Below are 17281 nucleotides of genomic sequence, written 5' to 3' on the forward strand. Positions count from 1 at the left end.
GGCCCCCACCCCGGGCGGTTCACCGCAGTGTCCCTGCCTCCGCCCCCCGGCCCCCACCCCGGGCGGCTCACCGCAGTGCCCCTGCCTCTGCCCTCCGGCCCCCACCCCGGGCAGTTCACCACAGTGCCCCGCCTCTGCCCCCCAGCCCCCACCCTGGGCGGCTCACCGCAGTGTCCCTGCCTCCGCCCTCCAGCACCTGTGTCTGGGGCAGAGCCAAAGGCCAGCCAGAATGGCAGGGCTCAGGCCAGGACTGCAAGGGCCCGGCCTCCAGGGCCAGGTGCTGAGAGCCCCCACAGCTGTGTTCCAGGGAGGCAGCAGGTGCACCCCAAGCCGGCCCAGGGGCCTCCGGTGTCGCGTCCAGGGCTCCCCACCTGCCCGTCTCAGAAGGGCGCAGCTGGTGGTGCTGTTCCCCGGCTGAGGCTGACGGTGGGGGTGCCCCCCACCCCCGCCTCCGAGGCCGTCACAGCCCACAGCCTTGCGCCAAACCCCACGGGAGCAGAATTCCCCAGAAGCCTGCCCCATCCTCGGTGCGTGAGGCCACATCCACAGACGGAGTCGTGTGGGGACTGTGAGGAGTGGGAGCCTGGGACGCTGCCCCCACCCCTATGAACCCGGCACCAACGCCTGGGCCAGCCCAGGGCCAGGCGAGGGGCAGCAAGGCACCTGTGAGACCCCCAGAGCAGGCCCCGCCCCGGCCCTTGGAGTTCCAACTGGAAAACAAGTGAGGGGCTTCCCTTGCTGGGGGGGGCGTGTGTGGTCCACCTGCCCTGCTGGCTTGTGTGGGGCCTCCAGCTGTGGGCACGGGAGCCTGCCCCCCCCCAAGAATCCACAGCTCTGGGGGGGCTTCCCTTGTTGGGGGGGCTTGTGTGGGGGTCTCCAGCTGTGGGCACGGGAGCCCCCCCCCCGAGAATCCACAGCTCTGAGGGAACAAGACCCGGTGACCCCGACGGCGCCCCCGTAGGTGGTGTACACTCACGGGAGCTCTCGCCGGCCCCCAGGAGACAGCGGTGGAGGACCTGGGGTGAGGGGCGTGGCACTGCCCACTGCTCCTGGCCAGGGCTCACCAAGGCTGGGGGCCTGGAGGCCGAGAGCCTGGCTGGGCAGGTGGGACCGTTCCCAGAGAAGCAGGGGCGCAGGTGCCACCATGCCAGCAGCCGCGGGGCCGACAGCAGCGCTGAGCGCGCCACGGAAGCCTGGAGACCCCGTGCTCGCCCGAGAGACACATCAGCTGAGGAGCCGGGAGGCGAGAAGCAATTTTCAAAATACATTTATTTTCTTCTCGTGGGGCAGTCACTTGCTCACATCCCCTAGCGGCGGTCCCAGCCAGGGTTGGGGGGGCTCCCAGCAGCCCGCACCCCTTCCCGCACCTCATTCCTCAGTCTCCTCGGCTTCTGAGATGGTAAAGGTAGCTAAGCAAGGAAAAACAAGGAGAAACATTTTTCCCCCAAGTGGAGTTTGCAGTGACCTCGGGAGAGGACCTCGGGCTCTGGGAACCCATCGTGGTGCGGCGTCCCGATGGTGAGTTATCTGCTCAGAACCGGCGGCCCCCACGCTGTGGCCCCTGGACAAGGCCAACCCCCGCCCCCCAGGAAGGTCCCACAGAGACAGGCTAGGGCCAGGCCGCCCGGGTCCCCGTGGGGTCGCCCGGCAGTGCCACACTGGACCCCTGGTTTCCCCAGGCGCTGCTGGGCTATCTCACGCTCGCTCTCCCGGGTCTAACCACCACTCCCACAGGCCCTGGAGCAGGGAGGTGGGGCTCCGAGCGCAGCACAGCCCTGCAGCGCCCCGCCCCGGAACATGGTGCCATGTACAAGGTCTGCCCCAGCCGGAGAGCAGAGCCCTCCCCAGGGAGCCCAAGCGGAGGCCACAGTCCTGGCTCTGCTCGGAAGGTCCCTTGGGGCTGCTGAGCACCTGCGGGTCAGGGGGCCCGAGGGAGGAAGGCTGGGGCCTCTCCATACCTCCTTCCTCGCTCTTCTTGGAGGGCTCATCGCTCACGGGCGGGGCCTCCACTTCGCTGACGGACGGGGGCGGCTCGGGCTTCTCGCTGGACTCGGACATCAGCGTGACTTCCGCGGAAGACTTCTTCTCCCTCCTGCTCTCCTGAACAACTCTGACAGGCGGAGAGACTTCATCACGGCCCGGGAAGCTAAAGTCGGACAACCCTGGGGCCCGTGCTCGGGGACGGCGCTCCAGAGACGGCCTCTGGGACGTGCACGCATCCTTTTAGGTCGATGCTGCGCCTAGGGGCTCCCATCTCGGGCCAGCACCGTGGTGCGGCGGGTTAAGCTGCCGCCTGCAGCGCCAGCGTCCCCTGTGGGCGCCAGGTTGAGTCCCGGCTGCTCCACTTCCGATCCAGCTCCCCGCTAATGCGCCTGGGAAAGCAGCGGAAGACGGCCCACGTGCTTGAGCCCCTGCCACTGACGTGGGAGACCTGGATGGCCTCAGCCTGTCCCACATCTGGCTGTTGCGGCCACTTGGTGAGTGAACCAGCAGATGGGAGATCTCTCTCTCCCCTTCTCTCCATAACTCCGCCATTCCAATAAATAAAATAATACGGGGGTGGGGGTGGCTCTCGTCTTACTTTCTTACGTCCACTCCAGTGTTCTGTCTGTGGCCTCCCGACTCCCAAAGACAAAAGCAGCGCCAGCCACATCCACTCACGCAGCCCTGCGCTCAGAATGTGGCTGGGCTCCGGGGACAACCTGGGCCTCGGCTGGGCCCAACACCCCCCGCCCTGTGGGCTGTGGGCCCTCCTTGGTGCTGGTGTCAGTCACCGCGGGACAGGACAGGGCACCACGGTCCCTGCCCTGCCGTGCCCGTGGGGGCTCCGGGTGTGCGCTAAGTGCCGGCTGGAACTTTGCAGGCAGTGCTGGAGGGAGTGCAGGGCCCCCAGGGTGCAGAGGAGCCCCCCCCCCCCAGCACCTGCCCTTGACCCGCCCAGGACCCACCTGTAAATAATGGTGATGATGAAGGCCCCGGCGATGATGACGATCAGGGCGGAGAACACCTGGACGTAAACTGAAACGCGGGCTCACTGGGCCGCAGTCCCGAGGACCAGGCCGGCTCAGAAGTGAGAACAGGGGAGCCCTGCGGGGACAGGCGCGCGCCCGCCACCCCAGGGTCGCCTGTCTCCAGGAGCACTTCACACTCCCAAGTCACCCAGGGGCCAGGGACTGGGAGCGGCATGCCCTGGAGAGAGGCGCTCTCTGCAAACCTGGTGCTGGGTCCCTCAGGGCCCCATGGGCTTGCTCTGCCCCACCCACCCAAGGCCCCGCCCCCAGTGGCAGGCCCCGCCCCCAGCCCCCTCCAGGGGCTCTCAGCTCTGCCTACTCTCGGGCTTGGCCGAACAGCGTCCTCCTCCCTGCCCCCTTGACACCTGCAGGCCCGAGCCCCAGAGTCCAGGCCTCTGGGCTCCCGAGCGCCGAGGCCGGGGGCTCAGCCTTTGTGAATACCCACTCCAGCAAGTTCTCCACCAGCCCATGGCGCACGGGAACCCCGTGGCCGTCCCCGTGGTCATCGCCGACAGGACCCAGCCCCGCAGGGCAGCCGAGCCCCGGCCGCAGGGCACACAGCCTGCCGGGCCGGCGGGCCGGGTTCTAACTACAGCCGGGCTCCTGGACTCCACCCCGGTCCCAGAGCCTTCTCGTGGGGGCAGAAGCCACCCAGCTCCTGACGGAAACACCCAGGGAGCCACGGCTCCACCACGGGTGCTCCTCAGGCAGAGGCTGCAGTGGAGACCTGGGCTGGGCCCGAGCAAACGAGGAAGCTTCTCGCTGTCCCCTCTGTGCCCTCATTTCCTGCCATCACGGCTCTCCCGGGGGGGGGGGGGGCGGCTGCCCCACGGAGGCAGGGGCAGAAACCGGTTTCCAACACGGCCTCCCAGGCTCCCTCCTCCTGGCGTCTACACCCTGGGGACACCGCTCCCTCTGTGAGCAAGGCTGACTCCTGGAACCCACGCGGCAGCGGCGGGAGGAAGCGACCCCGGCTGGGTCAGGACGCCCGCAGCGTCCGCTCTGCTGCTCCTTGGACGTCCTGCCCCGAGGAAGACGGGCGCCGAGTCCCCAGGTCACTCAAGCCGCCCTCGGCGCCAGGGAAAGCTGCAGCCTCCTGATGTCCGCACCAATCTGCGGTCCAGCGCCTGGGGCCGCGGCCTCCGGAGGGGACGCCGGACTGCAGGGCCCTGAGACTCGAGCGCTGCCCCTCCCCCCGGCTAAGCGGGGCTCGCTCCTTTGAGCCGCTGAGGTCTGGGGTGGGGCGTTCCCCGGCACGGAGATGGTGAGCGTGTGCGTTCAGGGCCACATGTGAGTGCCACACGCGTGCTCAGTGAATGCCCTCGACCGTCGGCATGCCTGCCACGCTCTCATCGTTAGGGCAGCTCTGGATCTCGGCATCTGGGGGAGCCCACGCGTTGCAACCACAGCTCACAAACCCCACATCACGACACACCTTTCAGAGCGCGTGGCCGTCGAAGGAGAGCATTGTTTCTTTAAGGAATGTCTGGGTAAGTTCCCGAGTCGGGAGTGTCGGAGCCGTCTCAGCGAGCTCAAGTCAAGCTCTCAGGACCAGCCCCGGTCAGGACTGAAGAAGGCAGGCACGCCTCGCCCCCCGAACCCGCGACTCCTGGAAGGCCCCAGGCTGATTCCTCACATTCACCTCCTTAATGACACGGATTATGCCACAGCGCGACGTGCGCGCCAAGCCAGCCATTCACGGAGCTGCTGGGAGGTCCCGTAACATGGAATTAAGTGCACAGAGCACTAACACCCGTCACTCGCCCGACCTGCCCAGCGCCAGCCTCCCTCGCCATCCCCAGCGAGAACGGAGTCGGCACGCAGGGCGGGGCCCCAAACACGGGCCAGCTGCCCGGCCCGGAGGAAGTCACAGCAGAGCTCAGCCAGGCAGCGAGTGGCCCGCGCGTGGCAGCACTCCCAGCCATGGGGCCTCCTGACCGGCACAGGGGAGGCTGGGGACGAGTGGTTGGGGGCCCTGTCTGTGAGGGCTGCAGCCTGGCCGGGGAGACACAGGGGCCCCTGGGCCACGGGCACCAGGGACGCACACGGAGGGGCAGCTGCGCTCCGGCCCCTGCCGCCAGGCTCTGCCGAGGCCCCACTGCCCTCCCCCACCCCACGATGCCCCCAGGCTGGAGGGACTGGGGTGCACTCTCGAGGCTCTCAGTCACCCTCAGGGTCCTTGGCTGGATGGCAGCCCTGTCCTGGTGGCCAGCAGTGACCCTGTCACGGCAGCTGTTGCTATGGTGCTGTGTCCTCACACCCAGGCTCCTACAGGGCGCTGGGACGACCGGATTCTGCGGGCCCTGGGACGGCCTTGGCACGTGCCCAGGCCCGCGGGGTCACACCCATGCCCAGCCTTCTGCGCCGCCGTGGTACTCACCGGGGACCGCCTTCTCATAGCAGACGCCTTTGTAAAAGCAGCAGCCCAGCTCCTTGCAGCGGTCCCTGGACACATTGTAGTCACAGATGTTGTACAGGGGGATGTCACACACTGCGGGGACAGACACACGGAGCTCGTGTCCCACAGGGCCTGCGGGACACGCGGAGCTCACACGGACCCCGCAAGACACGCGCAGCTCACACAGACCCCACAGGACACGCAGAGCTCACACAGACCCCGCAGGACACGCGCAGCTCACATGGACCCCGCAGGAACACACGGAGCTCCCACAGACCCCGCAGAATACGCGGAGCTCCCACAGACCCCGTGGGACACACGGAGCTCCCACAGACCCCACAGGACATGCACAGCTCACACGGACCCCACGGGATACGCGGAGCTCCCACAGACCCCACAGGACATGCACAGCTCACACAGACCCCGCAGGACACGCGCAGTTCCCACAGACCCCGCAGGATACGCGGAGCTCCCACAGACCCCACAGGACACGTGGAGCTCCCACAGACCCCACAGGACATGCACAGCTCACACAGACCCTGCAGGACATGTGGAGCTCCCACAGACCCTGAAGGACACACAGAGCTCCCACAGACCCCACAGGACACGCAGAGCTCCCACAGACCCCGCAGGACACGCGCAGCTCACACGGACCCCGCGGAACACATGGAGCTCCCACAGACCCTGCAGGACACATGGAGCTCCCACAGACCCCACAGGACACGCGCAGTTCACACGGACCCCGCGGGCACGCGGAGCTCCCACAGACCCCATGGGACACGCGTAGCTCCCACAAACCCCGAGGGGCATGCACAACTCCCATGGACCCATGGGACACGTGGAACTCCCACGGACCCTGCGGGACACACAGAGCTCCCACGGACACCAAGGAGACATATGGAGCTCACACAGACCCCACGGGATACATGGAACTCCCAGAGACTCTGTGGGGACACGCGGAGCTGCCACGGACACCACGGGACAGACACAGGGAGCTCCCGTTCTGCTGGTCACACTGGCTGTGAACCCGAATTAAATCTCTAACATGACCCCAGGGGCTCATCGCCCAGAGCGAGGCAGGGTCCCCGGTGACTGGGTAGGGGCGCTGCCCGGCCGCCACACTCTGCAGGGAGCCGAGGGCTGGGCCGGGGCCGCTCGCAGGTTGTGCCGTGGGCCCAGTTCCCACTCGGTGTGCAGCGCGGGAACTGATCCGTGTGCCTGGGCATCGCTTCAGGGTTTTGAAAGTGGGACTCAAATGACCCAAGGTTTAACCCGGTTCTGCCACCTCCCAACCAGGGGGGGAGACTGCAGGCTTGGCCGAGCTCTGCGGAAGACGGGGCGGGGTGGGGTGCGGGGGCAGGGCCAGGACGGGGCCAGAGCCGTCTGGGGGCCAAGTTCAATGGCCTAGTCCCGTCTCGGCTGCAGGCGCTGAGCCCTTCGTGGCTTCGTGGGCAGCAGGCAACCGAGCGAGGGGGCCGCGTAAGGCTGAGAGCGGGGGTGGCAGAGCCGCATGCCGGCGGCATCCCCGCAGCCCCCCGCCCTCCAGAGCCGGCGTCTCCTTACCTCCCTCTGTATCTGCTCAGGACACACGTGCAGGAGCAGAGAAGACAAAGAGAGGTCAAGTCCCACGTGCTCTGTGGCATCACACCCCCAGGCAGAGGGAAGCCCCGCCCCCGCCCGGACTCGCCCACCTTGCGTGGTTTTCAGGGGCCACCGTGTGGTAGGGGCGGCCAGCACGCCTCCTCCCATCGAAGGGGTCGGCACTCGGCTATGCCAGGGTTCCCAGGTCCAACCTCCCCACAGGGACAGCTCTGTAAGACGGGACGGGAGAGGCACCCACAGGCCAGACCCTGGCCTGCGCATTCCCCAGAATGGCCAGCCCCAGGGTTCCGCTGTGGCATTGTGACCGCGTCACAGGGGTTCTGAGGACAGCACCCAGCCTGTGTGAGCTCGGGCGCTCTGAGCACACCATCGCCGCAGGAAAGGAGCCCTCACCGGGGGTTCCTGGAGCAGGCGCACTCCAGCAAACGCGCCTAAAAGCTCCCAGGTGTGGCCGGGGGCACCGCAAAGCCCGAGCCATGCAGCCACAGACACTGCTGGGCTCACGGCCCCCGCCTGGCTCCCCGCTCCCTGCTGCCCACAGCCCCGGCCCACGAGCCTCCTGGGTGTCAGGAACCACATAAAACTCCTGAAACCCAATGCATCTGGCACTGGGGTCAGGAGGGGCCTCTCCCCCACGCCCTGCCCAGCACTGGAGCAATGGGGACAAAGAGAAGGTGGGAGGATGGGCAGCGGCGGAGAGGGGGCCACCGCCACTGGGGGAGGCTGAGGCCATGTGCCAGGCGGTCCAGGGAGGGCTCCCACACGTGCGCCAGGCTGGTGACGGGCTTGGTGGGCTCGCCCATGAGGCTCGTGGCGTGCTGGGGTTATACACCGGGCTCATGGCAGATTTACAAGGGGCTTAGCCATGTGTGCGATGTTCACGTGCTCAGGAGGCGCTCACACACACGTGCAAGCTCCGTGGGCGGCCACTTTTAAGTCTGGAGTTGGCTTTGGACCCTGAAATTCGGGCCTCGGAGGCCCCAGGGTGGGGACTCAGGAGCTGGGGACAGAGCGTGCGGAGGGCGTACTGCCCAGTACCACCCAGCACAGGGGTGAGAGGAGCAGGCCCCGCCCTCCCCACAAGCCCTGACAAGGAGCATGGCGGCCGTGCCAGGCACTTCACATACTCGGGCCCTCGCCGGGGAGCCGGCACCAGTCTCGGATCCCCCAGCCGACAAGGGACTGGTGCGGGCCAACAGGCTGACACCCCAGACACACGCCGTGGCCCTGGCCGGCCACAGCCGGCTCTCTTCCAGGGTGGTCCTGTCTGCACTCCCTCACCTGTCCATTGCTCACTCACAGGACCCAGCCCGCCTCCACGGGCATCAGAGCTGGGGAGAGCGTGGGCAGCTGCGGGGGCATGAGCACAGAGGTGCCACCAGGGCTGCGTGGGCGGGCAGGGGTGCAGAGGGCGAGGATGGGGCTGTGCCCGCGTGAGACACAGAGGCCGGAGCCCAGGCAGGGAACCTGGCCAAGCCAGCACCTGCCGGAGCCCTTCAGTCTCCGAGGAGCCTCGTGAGGATGGACGGCACAGGGGGACGGGTGAGAGGCTGGACCCGCAGGCACAAGGCCCCCGGGGGCTGGCTGGGCTCTGCCCACCCCAGCGACCCAGGCCCCCGACAGCACACACACGTGTGAGCCGGCCCTCAGCCCAGCTGTGTCCGCTCAGTGAGGCAACACGGAGCGGCTGCAGCCCGGGGCAGCTCCGCCAGCTCCGTCCCGCTGTGCGTTTGCCACCCGACCAGACGCACGGCCCCAAACGGGCAGCACACGGGAGCACCACGGATCAGAACCAGGAGGCAGCTCGGGCAGGGCCCTGGCTCACCAGATGCACCTGAGATGTTCTCCTCGCCCTGGCCCACGCCCCTGTGCCTGCTCACCCCGGGCCAGCCCCCTGCAGCCCCAACTCGCCATCCCAGAGCTGGGCGGCAGCGCCCTCCGTCCCAGCCCAGGACCCCGGGGCCGAGGCCACCTGTTGACAGCCCCTGGTGCTCCCAGCCCCGAGGCGGGGCCCACAGGCTCTGACAATGAGCTTCTCTCTCCCCAAATCTGCCACGGCTACTGGCCACCCCCCGGGGGACCAGAGGGGCCGCTCCCAGGCCCTCTCTGCAGCTCCTCGGCCACCCCCTCGTCCCAGCCCCATGCTGTGTGCTCTGGAACCGGAGCACAAACGTCCCCCCTGGGGGTCTTGAGCCCAGGAAGGCACCTGCTGCCTTGCGAGGGGCCCCGCGCACGGGAGCGAGGGGTTCCCGAGTAGCAGGTGCCTGTGCGGCTGGAGCCGGCACTGCACGTGCCTGGGGACTGAGAACCTCCCCGCCCCTTGGGTGGGAAGACATCCTGTTTCCCACAGTTCCCCTCGAGCCCACACTGGGGGCAGGGGCAGCGTCCCCACTGAGAACCGTTTCCCCTTCAGGAGGAGAAGGCAACTTGGGAAGAGGCTCTGCTCCCACCCCGGGAGAGAAGCGAAGTCGGCCTTGGTGCTCGGCCGGCACTTCTGAGAAAGACAGCGAAGCTCTCCAGTGCTGGGATTCCCATGCCTGCCCCCCCCCCCCGCTGTGGGCAGGCTGGGAGAGGACGGCGATGCCCCCCCGCCCCCCCCGCCCCCCCCCCCCGCCCCCGCGGCATCGCCAGTCACCTGCAAACTTCTTGAGCAGGTGCGGCGGTGACTTCTTTATCTCCGGGGCGTACCTCATCGCGGCGGCTGAGGGCGGCCCCAGCTCAGGCGGATCTGGAAAACAAACACGGGCGTGCAGGGCTGCGGGCACGGCCAAGGGTGGGCCTGGCCAGGGCACCCCCTCCCGCCCTCCAGCCCACCTGCACATCTGCTGCCCTGCTGGGTCTTCCTCTCAGTCAAATCCCAAGCAGGGAACGAGTCTGATAAAACCAGAAACTGGCTACCTCCTGCCAGCCCCAGCCACGGCTCAGGGCCAGCGCAGCAGTGCCAGGGCCCTGCCTGCTGTGACGTCACACAGCCCCGTGAGGTCACGTGACGTCACAGAGGGCTGGGGGAGAGGCCCTCCCAGCCCGAGTCCCCAAGGGCCAGCTGCCTTCAAGCCCCAGCCTCTGAATCTCTGTGCCGTTTCTCCAGCTGCCCCTGGGAGGGGATGGTGAACAGAACAGGGCAGGGGCCACAGCAGACAAGCCCGGGGCCCATCCAGCAGGTGCTGGGAGAAAGCGGAAGCCTGGAGTTGGCCAGGGAGCAGGGCGCAGGTCATGCATGGGGGAGGCGTGTCCCAGGCGGTGGGGGCAGTGGGTGCCGGGGGCCGGGGCTGGGGCTGGCAGAGGAGGCCCGTGGTGCCTGAGTGAGGAGGCAGCAACCCAGTGGGCACTGCCCAGACTTGGGCCTCTGCTCGGAGCGCAGCTGGGAGTTGCAAGGGGTTTTAGGAGGAGTCATGCTTACCAGCACCACTGCGGCTGCGCGGAGGAACCCCCTGAGCAGGAGGAGCGGCGTCGGCACAGTCCAGGCCAAGGCCGGGGCAGCCAGGACCAGGGGACAGCAGCCAGCACTTGCTGTCTGTTGTGCGGGGGGTGGCCGGCTGGCTCACGGACAGGCGTGGGGAGAGAGCGAGCCGGCAGTGAGCCCAACGGGCCAGGAGCCTGGGGCTGTGTGCCGCAGGGGGACACGGATGTCCGAGCACGCGTGCCAGGTGGACGGGTCATCCATTCCCATCCCCGGCTGAGGGCTGAGGGCTGAGGGCTGCGCTGGGTGGTAGCTGGTCTGGAAGCCGGCGGCAGGGGGCAGAGCAGAGACCTGAGGGGACGAGCTGGCCCTGGTGCCGCACGAGCTGAGAGGCCGTGTGGCGGCTGAGCCGGCACCACGTGGGGTGACCCGGGTGCCAGCCACATGACAGTGAGGAAGCAGAGGAGCGGAGGGGACAAGGTCGGCGTGGCTGGGAGGGGCAAGGGTGCAGCTACCCAGCCGAGCTCTGACGTCCTGGTCAAAGGCACAGCTGTGAGGCGAGGCTGGCCTCATGGCTGCTTGCTGATTTGTCCACTGCCACATTTGCAGGACGCTGAGACAAAGGGCAGGAGCACCTCAGTCAACCAGGGGAGGGTGACCGCACTGACGGACAGTGTGGGGGGGTGACGTCCTTGGGGCAGGAGAGGAGAGGAAGTGCCAAGTCCCTCCGGGTATGCATAGCCGGACACAGCGAGCTGATGGGACAGTGGCAGTCGGCGTGGGGCCCTGGGCGTGCGGTGAGGACCAGGTCCAGGCCACGATTCTCAGGTACCGATTCTCGGGAGGACAGAGACAGGGGGGTTCCCTCAGCCACAGCCGGGATGCGGACGCCCGCCCAGACGCAGGGTGTCTGGTGGCCAGGGTGACTGGCGATCCAGCGACAACACAGCTCTCGATACACAGTCTCATTCAGAGTTTCCAGGGGAATCCAGACTGTGAGTGACACCTGCCTCCCCTGACACCAAAGACCAAAGCTGCGACTCGGGTCTGAGGTCACCTCCCAGCACCTGCTGCTTCCGCCCAGCCGAAGGGGCCTCCCTCCCACGGAGCCGAGGGCCCTGGGCCTGGCCGTCGGGCCACCTGGCCGGGACCTCAGAAGCTCAGCTGGCCTCCGTGCACAGTTCTCCCTCAGGGTTCAGGACCCCTCGGATGCCAGCATTGCTTTGTGTAAGCTGACGCGAGCTGGCCTGGAGCCCAGGGCCAGCGCCCCTCTCTAGCTCACCTGTGGATGGCTCGGAGTCCCCAGCCCTGTCCACTGTGGCTGGATGTGCACATGAGGAACAGCCCTGGCCCCAGGCCACAAACAGAAGCAACACCTCAGACGGGGCAGCAGTGGCATCCCGGGAGACAGCGTCCCCAGGGTCAGGGCTGACCGGAGCCAGGCACGAGGCAGCCCCAGGCCTGCGCGTTGCACGCCGCCCTCCCAGGGTCCCGAGGGGCCCTCTGGCCACCCGGAGCCGACTTGGAGCACACAGACGGTGCCCGTGGTCCCAGGCCAGCATCCCGCCGCATCGGGGCCGCCCCTCTGCAAACGCAGCCCTCACTCGGAACGTGCTGTGCCTGCCATCTCTGGTCTCGTGTGGCAGCCCCAGGGTCACCCAGGTGGTCGGCGAGCCTGGGTCAGCCCACGACCACCTCCCCACCCTGAGCTGGAGTGGAGCCCCCACCACAGGCCTGGGCGTGTGTCCCGTGGAGCCACGCTGCCCTCCACCCTGCCTTCCCCGTGTCCCTCCCCCCTGCAGTGACCCCTTGCCATGCACCCAGACTCTGAATCCTGCATTACTCTTCCTGTCTTCTCCCCAAAACCACAGCCGCCTCCCACTGCACTGACCACGGACACTCCACGGCACAGCTCCGTGACGGCAGCTCCACGGGGCTCTTCGTCCACGCTCTTCCAGGGGTGGACGGGAGATTCTCACACACACACACACACCCTGGAGGCCCCCGCCTTCTTCCACGTCTGGTTGCGACGGAGCCATGTCCCACCAGGACTCCCCTTAGAGGACCTGTGAGATTCCAGTCTTTCTGGTCCCTGGCTCCACCCCAGAGGGCACCAGACCCTGGCCCCCACCCCGACACGGGGCAGTGCCCTCTGCCCAGTGCCTTTGAGAAAGTGCACGAGACGGCGAGAACTCAGCGCTTCCGGGCCAAGGGGGTCCGTGTGCACCCCACACACCAGCTGCCTCAGGGGGCCGCGCTCGTCTCACAAGCAGAGCTTGTCCTGCCCACCCACGCGTCGGCCCATCTGTCACTACGTATGGGGGTCTTCAAGAAGCTCACGGCCAGCATAGATTACGGAAAAGCTGTGCGTGGATTTATACCAGAATAGACTTCTAACTCCATCTCCCCTGGATATCTCTGTACGCAGTTTTTCCTGCTTCTACCTTCACATTTGCAGTCACCAGCATGTTTTCCTATCTGGCTGTTAGGGGAGAGGGGCGGGAGAGGCTCCTCCTGCAAGGATGCAGACGTGAGCAGGGGCGTGGGCCGCCTGTGCCTCGTTCTGGACCATCGAGGCGCCACGGACAGCCGGTGCCACCCCGGTGAAGACCCCGCTCCCACTTCTCCCCTGCAGCCCACAGGGGAGGCCAGCGGCAGGCCGGGGGAGGGGGCGTGTTTGGGCTTACGAGGACCAGAGCTGCCGAGTGGCCGTGCAGTTGTGTGCGCGGATTGTTCTGGAAGCACTGTGTACCTGAATGACGGCCTCGTCCGCACAGAGGGCTGCTGGACCTCGGGGCCACTGCTTGTTTTCTTGGCACAAAACCACATCCTCTGGGTCTCCATCACCCCTCCTGCCTGAGATGTACACGGTGCAGACCCCCGGGTCACACCCATCCAGTGGTCTCCACAGCCAGGAGCTGAGGCAACCATGAGCCAGCAGCTGGGGGCAAGGCGGCCCACACAGCCCTGTGTGTTTGCACAAGCACTGGCTGGGCAGGGCAGGGCAGGGCTGGGCTGCACACTGAGGGCAGGGCAGGGCAGGGCTGCACACTGAGGGCAGGGCAGGGCAGGGCTGGGCAGGGCGCGGCTGCACACCCAGGGCTGGCATCTGTCGCTGCAAACCGGTAATTCTCAGAGGACAGAGCCGGAGGCAAGGAGGGCACAGGTCACAGCCCGCCCCTCCCGATGGCCCACCCCAGGCGTCCACGGCGCCAGCCCGAGTGAGCGGCAGAGCAGGACGCCTCGGGCCGCGCCTACAGGGCAGTGCAGAGTTCCTGGGACGCGGAGCTGAAACTTGGTTTTGGTGCAGGTGATGTTGCAATCCATGCGTAAGAGAGGTCTTCAGAAAACTTCATCAAAAACACGTTCTTGTGAAAACCCTAAAGGATTTCAACTTTTTTGCAACAAAAGCAGCATTTTCAGTTCCATTTCCTCTCATTCTCTGAACGACCCCGGGATGTCCCCGTCTCCGAGCACCTGGACTGTCCAGGACGTGGCTCCTAAAGCAGCGTCTAGGAATCCAGAAACCGGATCTCGGAATCAGAATGCAGACGTTTCTGGAAGTAACCATGCAGCTACGGTCTCACGGTTGCACAGGCCTTTCACATTTTTTATTTGTTTCCATTTTATCTGAAAGGCAGAGAGAGTTCCCACCTGCCGGCTCATTCCCCCGAGGCCCACAGCAGCCAGGGCCGGGCCAGGCTGAAGCTGGGAGCCTGGAGCCCCACCCTGGTCTCCCGCGTGGGGGCGGGGCCTAGGCCCCTGGGCCACCCTCCACGGCTTCCCAGCCGCACTCACAGGACACTGGCTCAGGAGCAGCCGGGACCTGCACCAGTCGCCCAATATGGGGCCCGGATGTCCCGAGCGGTGACGAAACCCCGAGCCACAGGCCGGCACACCTGGGGTTGCGTGTTCAGGGTGGTCAGAGTGCGTTTCTGCAACAGCGGCCGTCCCTCTCAGAGCCACCGAGCCAGTCCCACAGGGAGTGAGCACGGAAGGGCCCAACACGGCCACGCCTGCGGTGCAGACGCCTCGCGCACACGCACCCACACACACACGTGTACACACATGCAAGCACACGCACACGCCAGGCCACCGCACTCGCTCGCTCGGCACCGGCGGCCCCTGCAGGGTGAGGACAAGGCTCGGGGGTGACAGCAGTTTCTCCATCCTCGTGGGACGTCCCGGTCTTCTCCACGAGCAGGAAGATCAAGGCCCAGCCGCTGGACACCTCACCAGCACACAGCCCAGACGACCGCTCGCGTGCCTGACACCATGGAACCTCCGAGTTTCCACGCTGGCCTCCTGTGGGCTGGCGATGAGACGGTCCCCAGGGCACCTCGGCCAGGCCCGGGGAACAGAGAGACCTCGCAGGGCCCCGGGTCCCCGTGGCCATCCTTCCCCGCGCCTCCATCACCAGCACACCCAGGCCGACGCCAGGACCGGGCTGGCCCGGGCTCTCGGCCCACCTGGGCCTCGCTGCTGCACCTGGGGGAACGTGGCTGCCGGCCCCTGGACGCCGGGAAAGACGCAAGCAGCAGTGTCGTCTGAAGACCGGCCGGCGACACACGCCCCTCCAGGCCGGCAGAGGCATCCCCACAGCACTTCCCGAGCCCCCCGCCGACGCCCATGTTCCAAGATGACGGCCCCGGCAGCGAGGGCCCTGCAGGACAGGGTTTTCTGGGCCACCCCGGGCGCAGGGCGGCACTGCAGCCGCTCACCGTTCAGGAAGGACCTCGCCCTGGCCGAATGACCGGCACCCGAGCAACGGTCCTCCGTCTCCCAGCCACCCCCGCGAAGGCCCAGCCGCCTGGACGTCCACCGTCTCCCAGTCTCCCGTCCACACTCTCAGGCGGCAGCGGTATCTCTCTGGCATCAAAACCCACACCGGAGCTTCCAGATCTCAAAAAGCCAACGGCAACAGCGAGGGCGGCACACACGCGTCAGACTCGCCAAAGACAACCGAGAGGACCGTTTTGTGACATAAGAAAAATAACGAGTTTAATGATTCCAACAACGCAGCGCGAACACTGTAGCAGTCGACACCAGGACATGGTCTGTGACAGCAAGGAGGGGCTGCTCCATGCCGTCCAAGGTCCCCCGAGGTGGAGAGAATGATTGGCATGGACAGAGTCCAGGACAAGCCCAGGCAGGTGCCCGGGGCCCGGGAAGTCCCGGATGCTACATCTCTACGCCGGTTCCAAGAGGAAGTGCTTCCCACGTGCAGGGAGAGACGCCCGCCCGGCCTCACTTGCCGCAGGGACAGCTGTGGGCCACACACCCCTGCCCGTCCACGCCAGCTCCTCCCCTTCCGGAGGTCACTGGGCGACAGGCACAGGGCCGCACACCAGAGGGCAGCCCTCCCTGCAGACCCGTCTCTGATCCAGGAGGCGCTGGGCCCACGGCCGCCACGGTGAGCGCGGCTCAGCTCAGGGGAGGCTTTACACGGACCGGCCCTCCTCCCCGGTTAAGGCAGGCTCTGGAGGGGCCCACCCCGGCCACAGACCGCAGCTGAAGGCTGGCAGAGGCACGGGGGGCGGGGCAGTTGTTCCTGAGTTAACGCCTGCTGGGCACAGCGGCTCTGCCGGCACACAGCCCCCGCCTCTGCCGCACGTCCTGGGCAACACCAGAAAGCCGCTTGGGAAAGCAGCTCACCAAAAGACAAGACAGACAGGTAGAAAACGCCAACACAGAGCGCTGGCGACTCGGGTTAGGGGCCGCGCAGCCGCAGGGCTGGGGCAGGAGAAGGTGCCCTCGTCAGCAGGGGTGCGGGGACAGAACCAACCCCCAGGCTGCCGGGTCAAAGGCAGGGCTCAGCAGGCGCAGTCATGTGGTCTCGTCCGCTGTCACACAGGTCTCTAGAGACACGACAACTGCTCTGCGGGAGGTTCCGTCATCTCCGACACAGGAGGGAAAGGCCGGCCAGGCCCTGGGTCACCACTGCTTATTGCCAAGGGAGAGGGGACAGCCGGCCGGGAGCGCCCACAGCCTCCCAGGCCCAAGGCCCGCAGAGCTGGGCGAGGCCGGCTCCCTGCCCCGCCCGCCCCGGTGGGGCCTCGGGGCCGCAGTCACTGAGCCGCACTGGGCTGTGTATTGCTTTGCTTCTGCCGAGGGGACGGCTCGCACGGGCGGGGCTGTGCCCAGTCAGCCCGGAGGGAGAGCCCGCCCTTGGGAGCAGCTCCCAGCGTCGCGGCAAGGCCGGCTGCCTCCCTCTGCTGGGGCCACAATAAATAACACATTCTATTTACAAGTGCTGGAACTCTCGGGGGAGGATGGAACCGTGCAGCGTGGAGTGGTCAGACCGGCCACAGAAGAGCCCGGGAGCCCACGGGGCGCGGGGGCCGGGTCTCCTCTGGGCGGCCGCTCCGCGGGCTTGCAGCGCCTGCGCACGGGGTCTGAGGTCAGGCTGTGGGCGCACGGCAGGGGTGCAGGCCGCCAGGAAGGCGTGTGGGGAGGGAGTCGCAGCACGCAGGTCCGCGGTCGGGGGCAGGAGGTGCAGGGCACGCGTGTCCGTCACATCCCAACAGTCTGGGAAGCCGGGCTCTGCACTGGTTCTGCACTTACGGCAGGAGGCGGTGCCGGGGGCCCTGGGTGCCTGCGCCTCCCGAGTGCGGCAGGAGGCGGTGCCGGGGGCCCTGGGCGCCTGCGCCTCCCGAGTGCGGCAGGAGGCGGTGCCGGGGACCCTGGGCGCCTGCACCTCCCGAGTGCGGCCCACTGCGGCCGGCCCTCAGAGGTTGGTCTCGTCCCAGGCCGGGTCGTTCAGTGTCTTCAGCACCTTGCGCACCAGCTTCTCCAGGTCCCGGCGGGCCCGCTGCTCCTCCTCCAGGGACTTCTTCATCTTCTTGTTGTCCTGGGGGCCGGGCACACCAC

General features: G+C 67.3%; 2 protein-coding genes across 13 annotated transcripts in view; both read right to left on the minus strand.

The window, feature by feature from the left end:
- Positions 1–1251: 1251 nt before the first annotated feature.
- Positions 1252–12049, minus strand: TEX29 (testis expressed 29). Of its 2 annotated transcripts, XM_089303396.1 has the most exons (6): positions 10412–12033; positions 9647–9739; positions 5392–5502; positions 2949–3018; positions 1959–2110; positions 1252–1409 (listed from the first exon to the last, which is right to left on the minus strand). In XM_089303396.1, exons 2-6 carry the CDS (start codon positions 9702–9704, stop codon positions 1369–1371), a joined length of 432 nt encoding a protein of 143 aa, XP_089159522.1. In that variant the 5' UTR covers positions 9705–9739; positions 10412–12033; the 3' UTR covers positions 1252–1368. The 2 variants fall into 2 exon arrangements, with proteins under 2 accessions (XP_089159522.1, XP_089159521.1); XM_089303395.1 differs by having other exon boundaries at positions 1252–2110; positions 10412–12049.
- A 3336-nt stretch (positions 12050–15385) lies between these two features.
- ARHGEF7 (Rho guanine nucleotide exchange factor 7) overlaps positions 15386–17281 on the minus strand; it is a 171224-nt gene continuing 169328 nt past the window's right edge. For 7 of the 11 annotated variants that reach the window (XM_070048561.2, XM_070048558.2, XM_070048560.2 and 4 more), the window contains one exon: positions 15386–17261. In XM_070048561.2, coding sequence (XP_069904662.2) covers positions 17139–17261 — 123 coding nt within the window. In that variant the 3' untranslated portion in view covers positions 15386–17138. The remainder of the gene's footprint in view (positions 17262–17281) is intronic. The other 4 variants (XM_089303387.1, XM_089303386.1, XM_089303391.1 and 1 more) reach the window with 2 other exon arrangements.

The sequence above is a fragment of the Oryctolagus cuniculus genome, chromosome 9 (assembly GCF_051225735.1).
Source record: "Oryctolagus cuniculus isolate XC-2025 breed Fujian yellow rabbit chromosome 9, ASM5122573v1, whole genome shotgun sequence".
Classification (NCBI taxonomy): Eukaryota; Metazoa; Chordata; class Mammalia; order Lagomorpha; family Leporidae; genus Oryctolagus; species Oryctolagus cuniculus.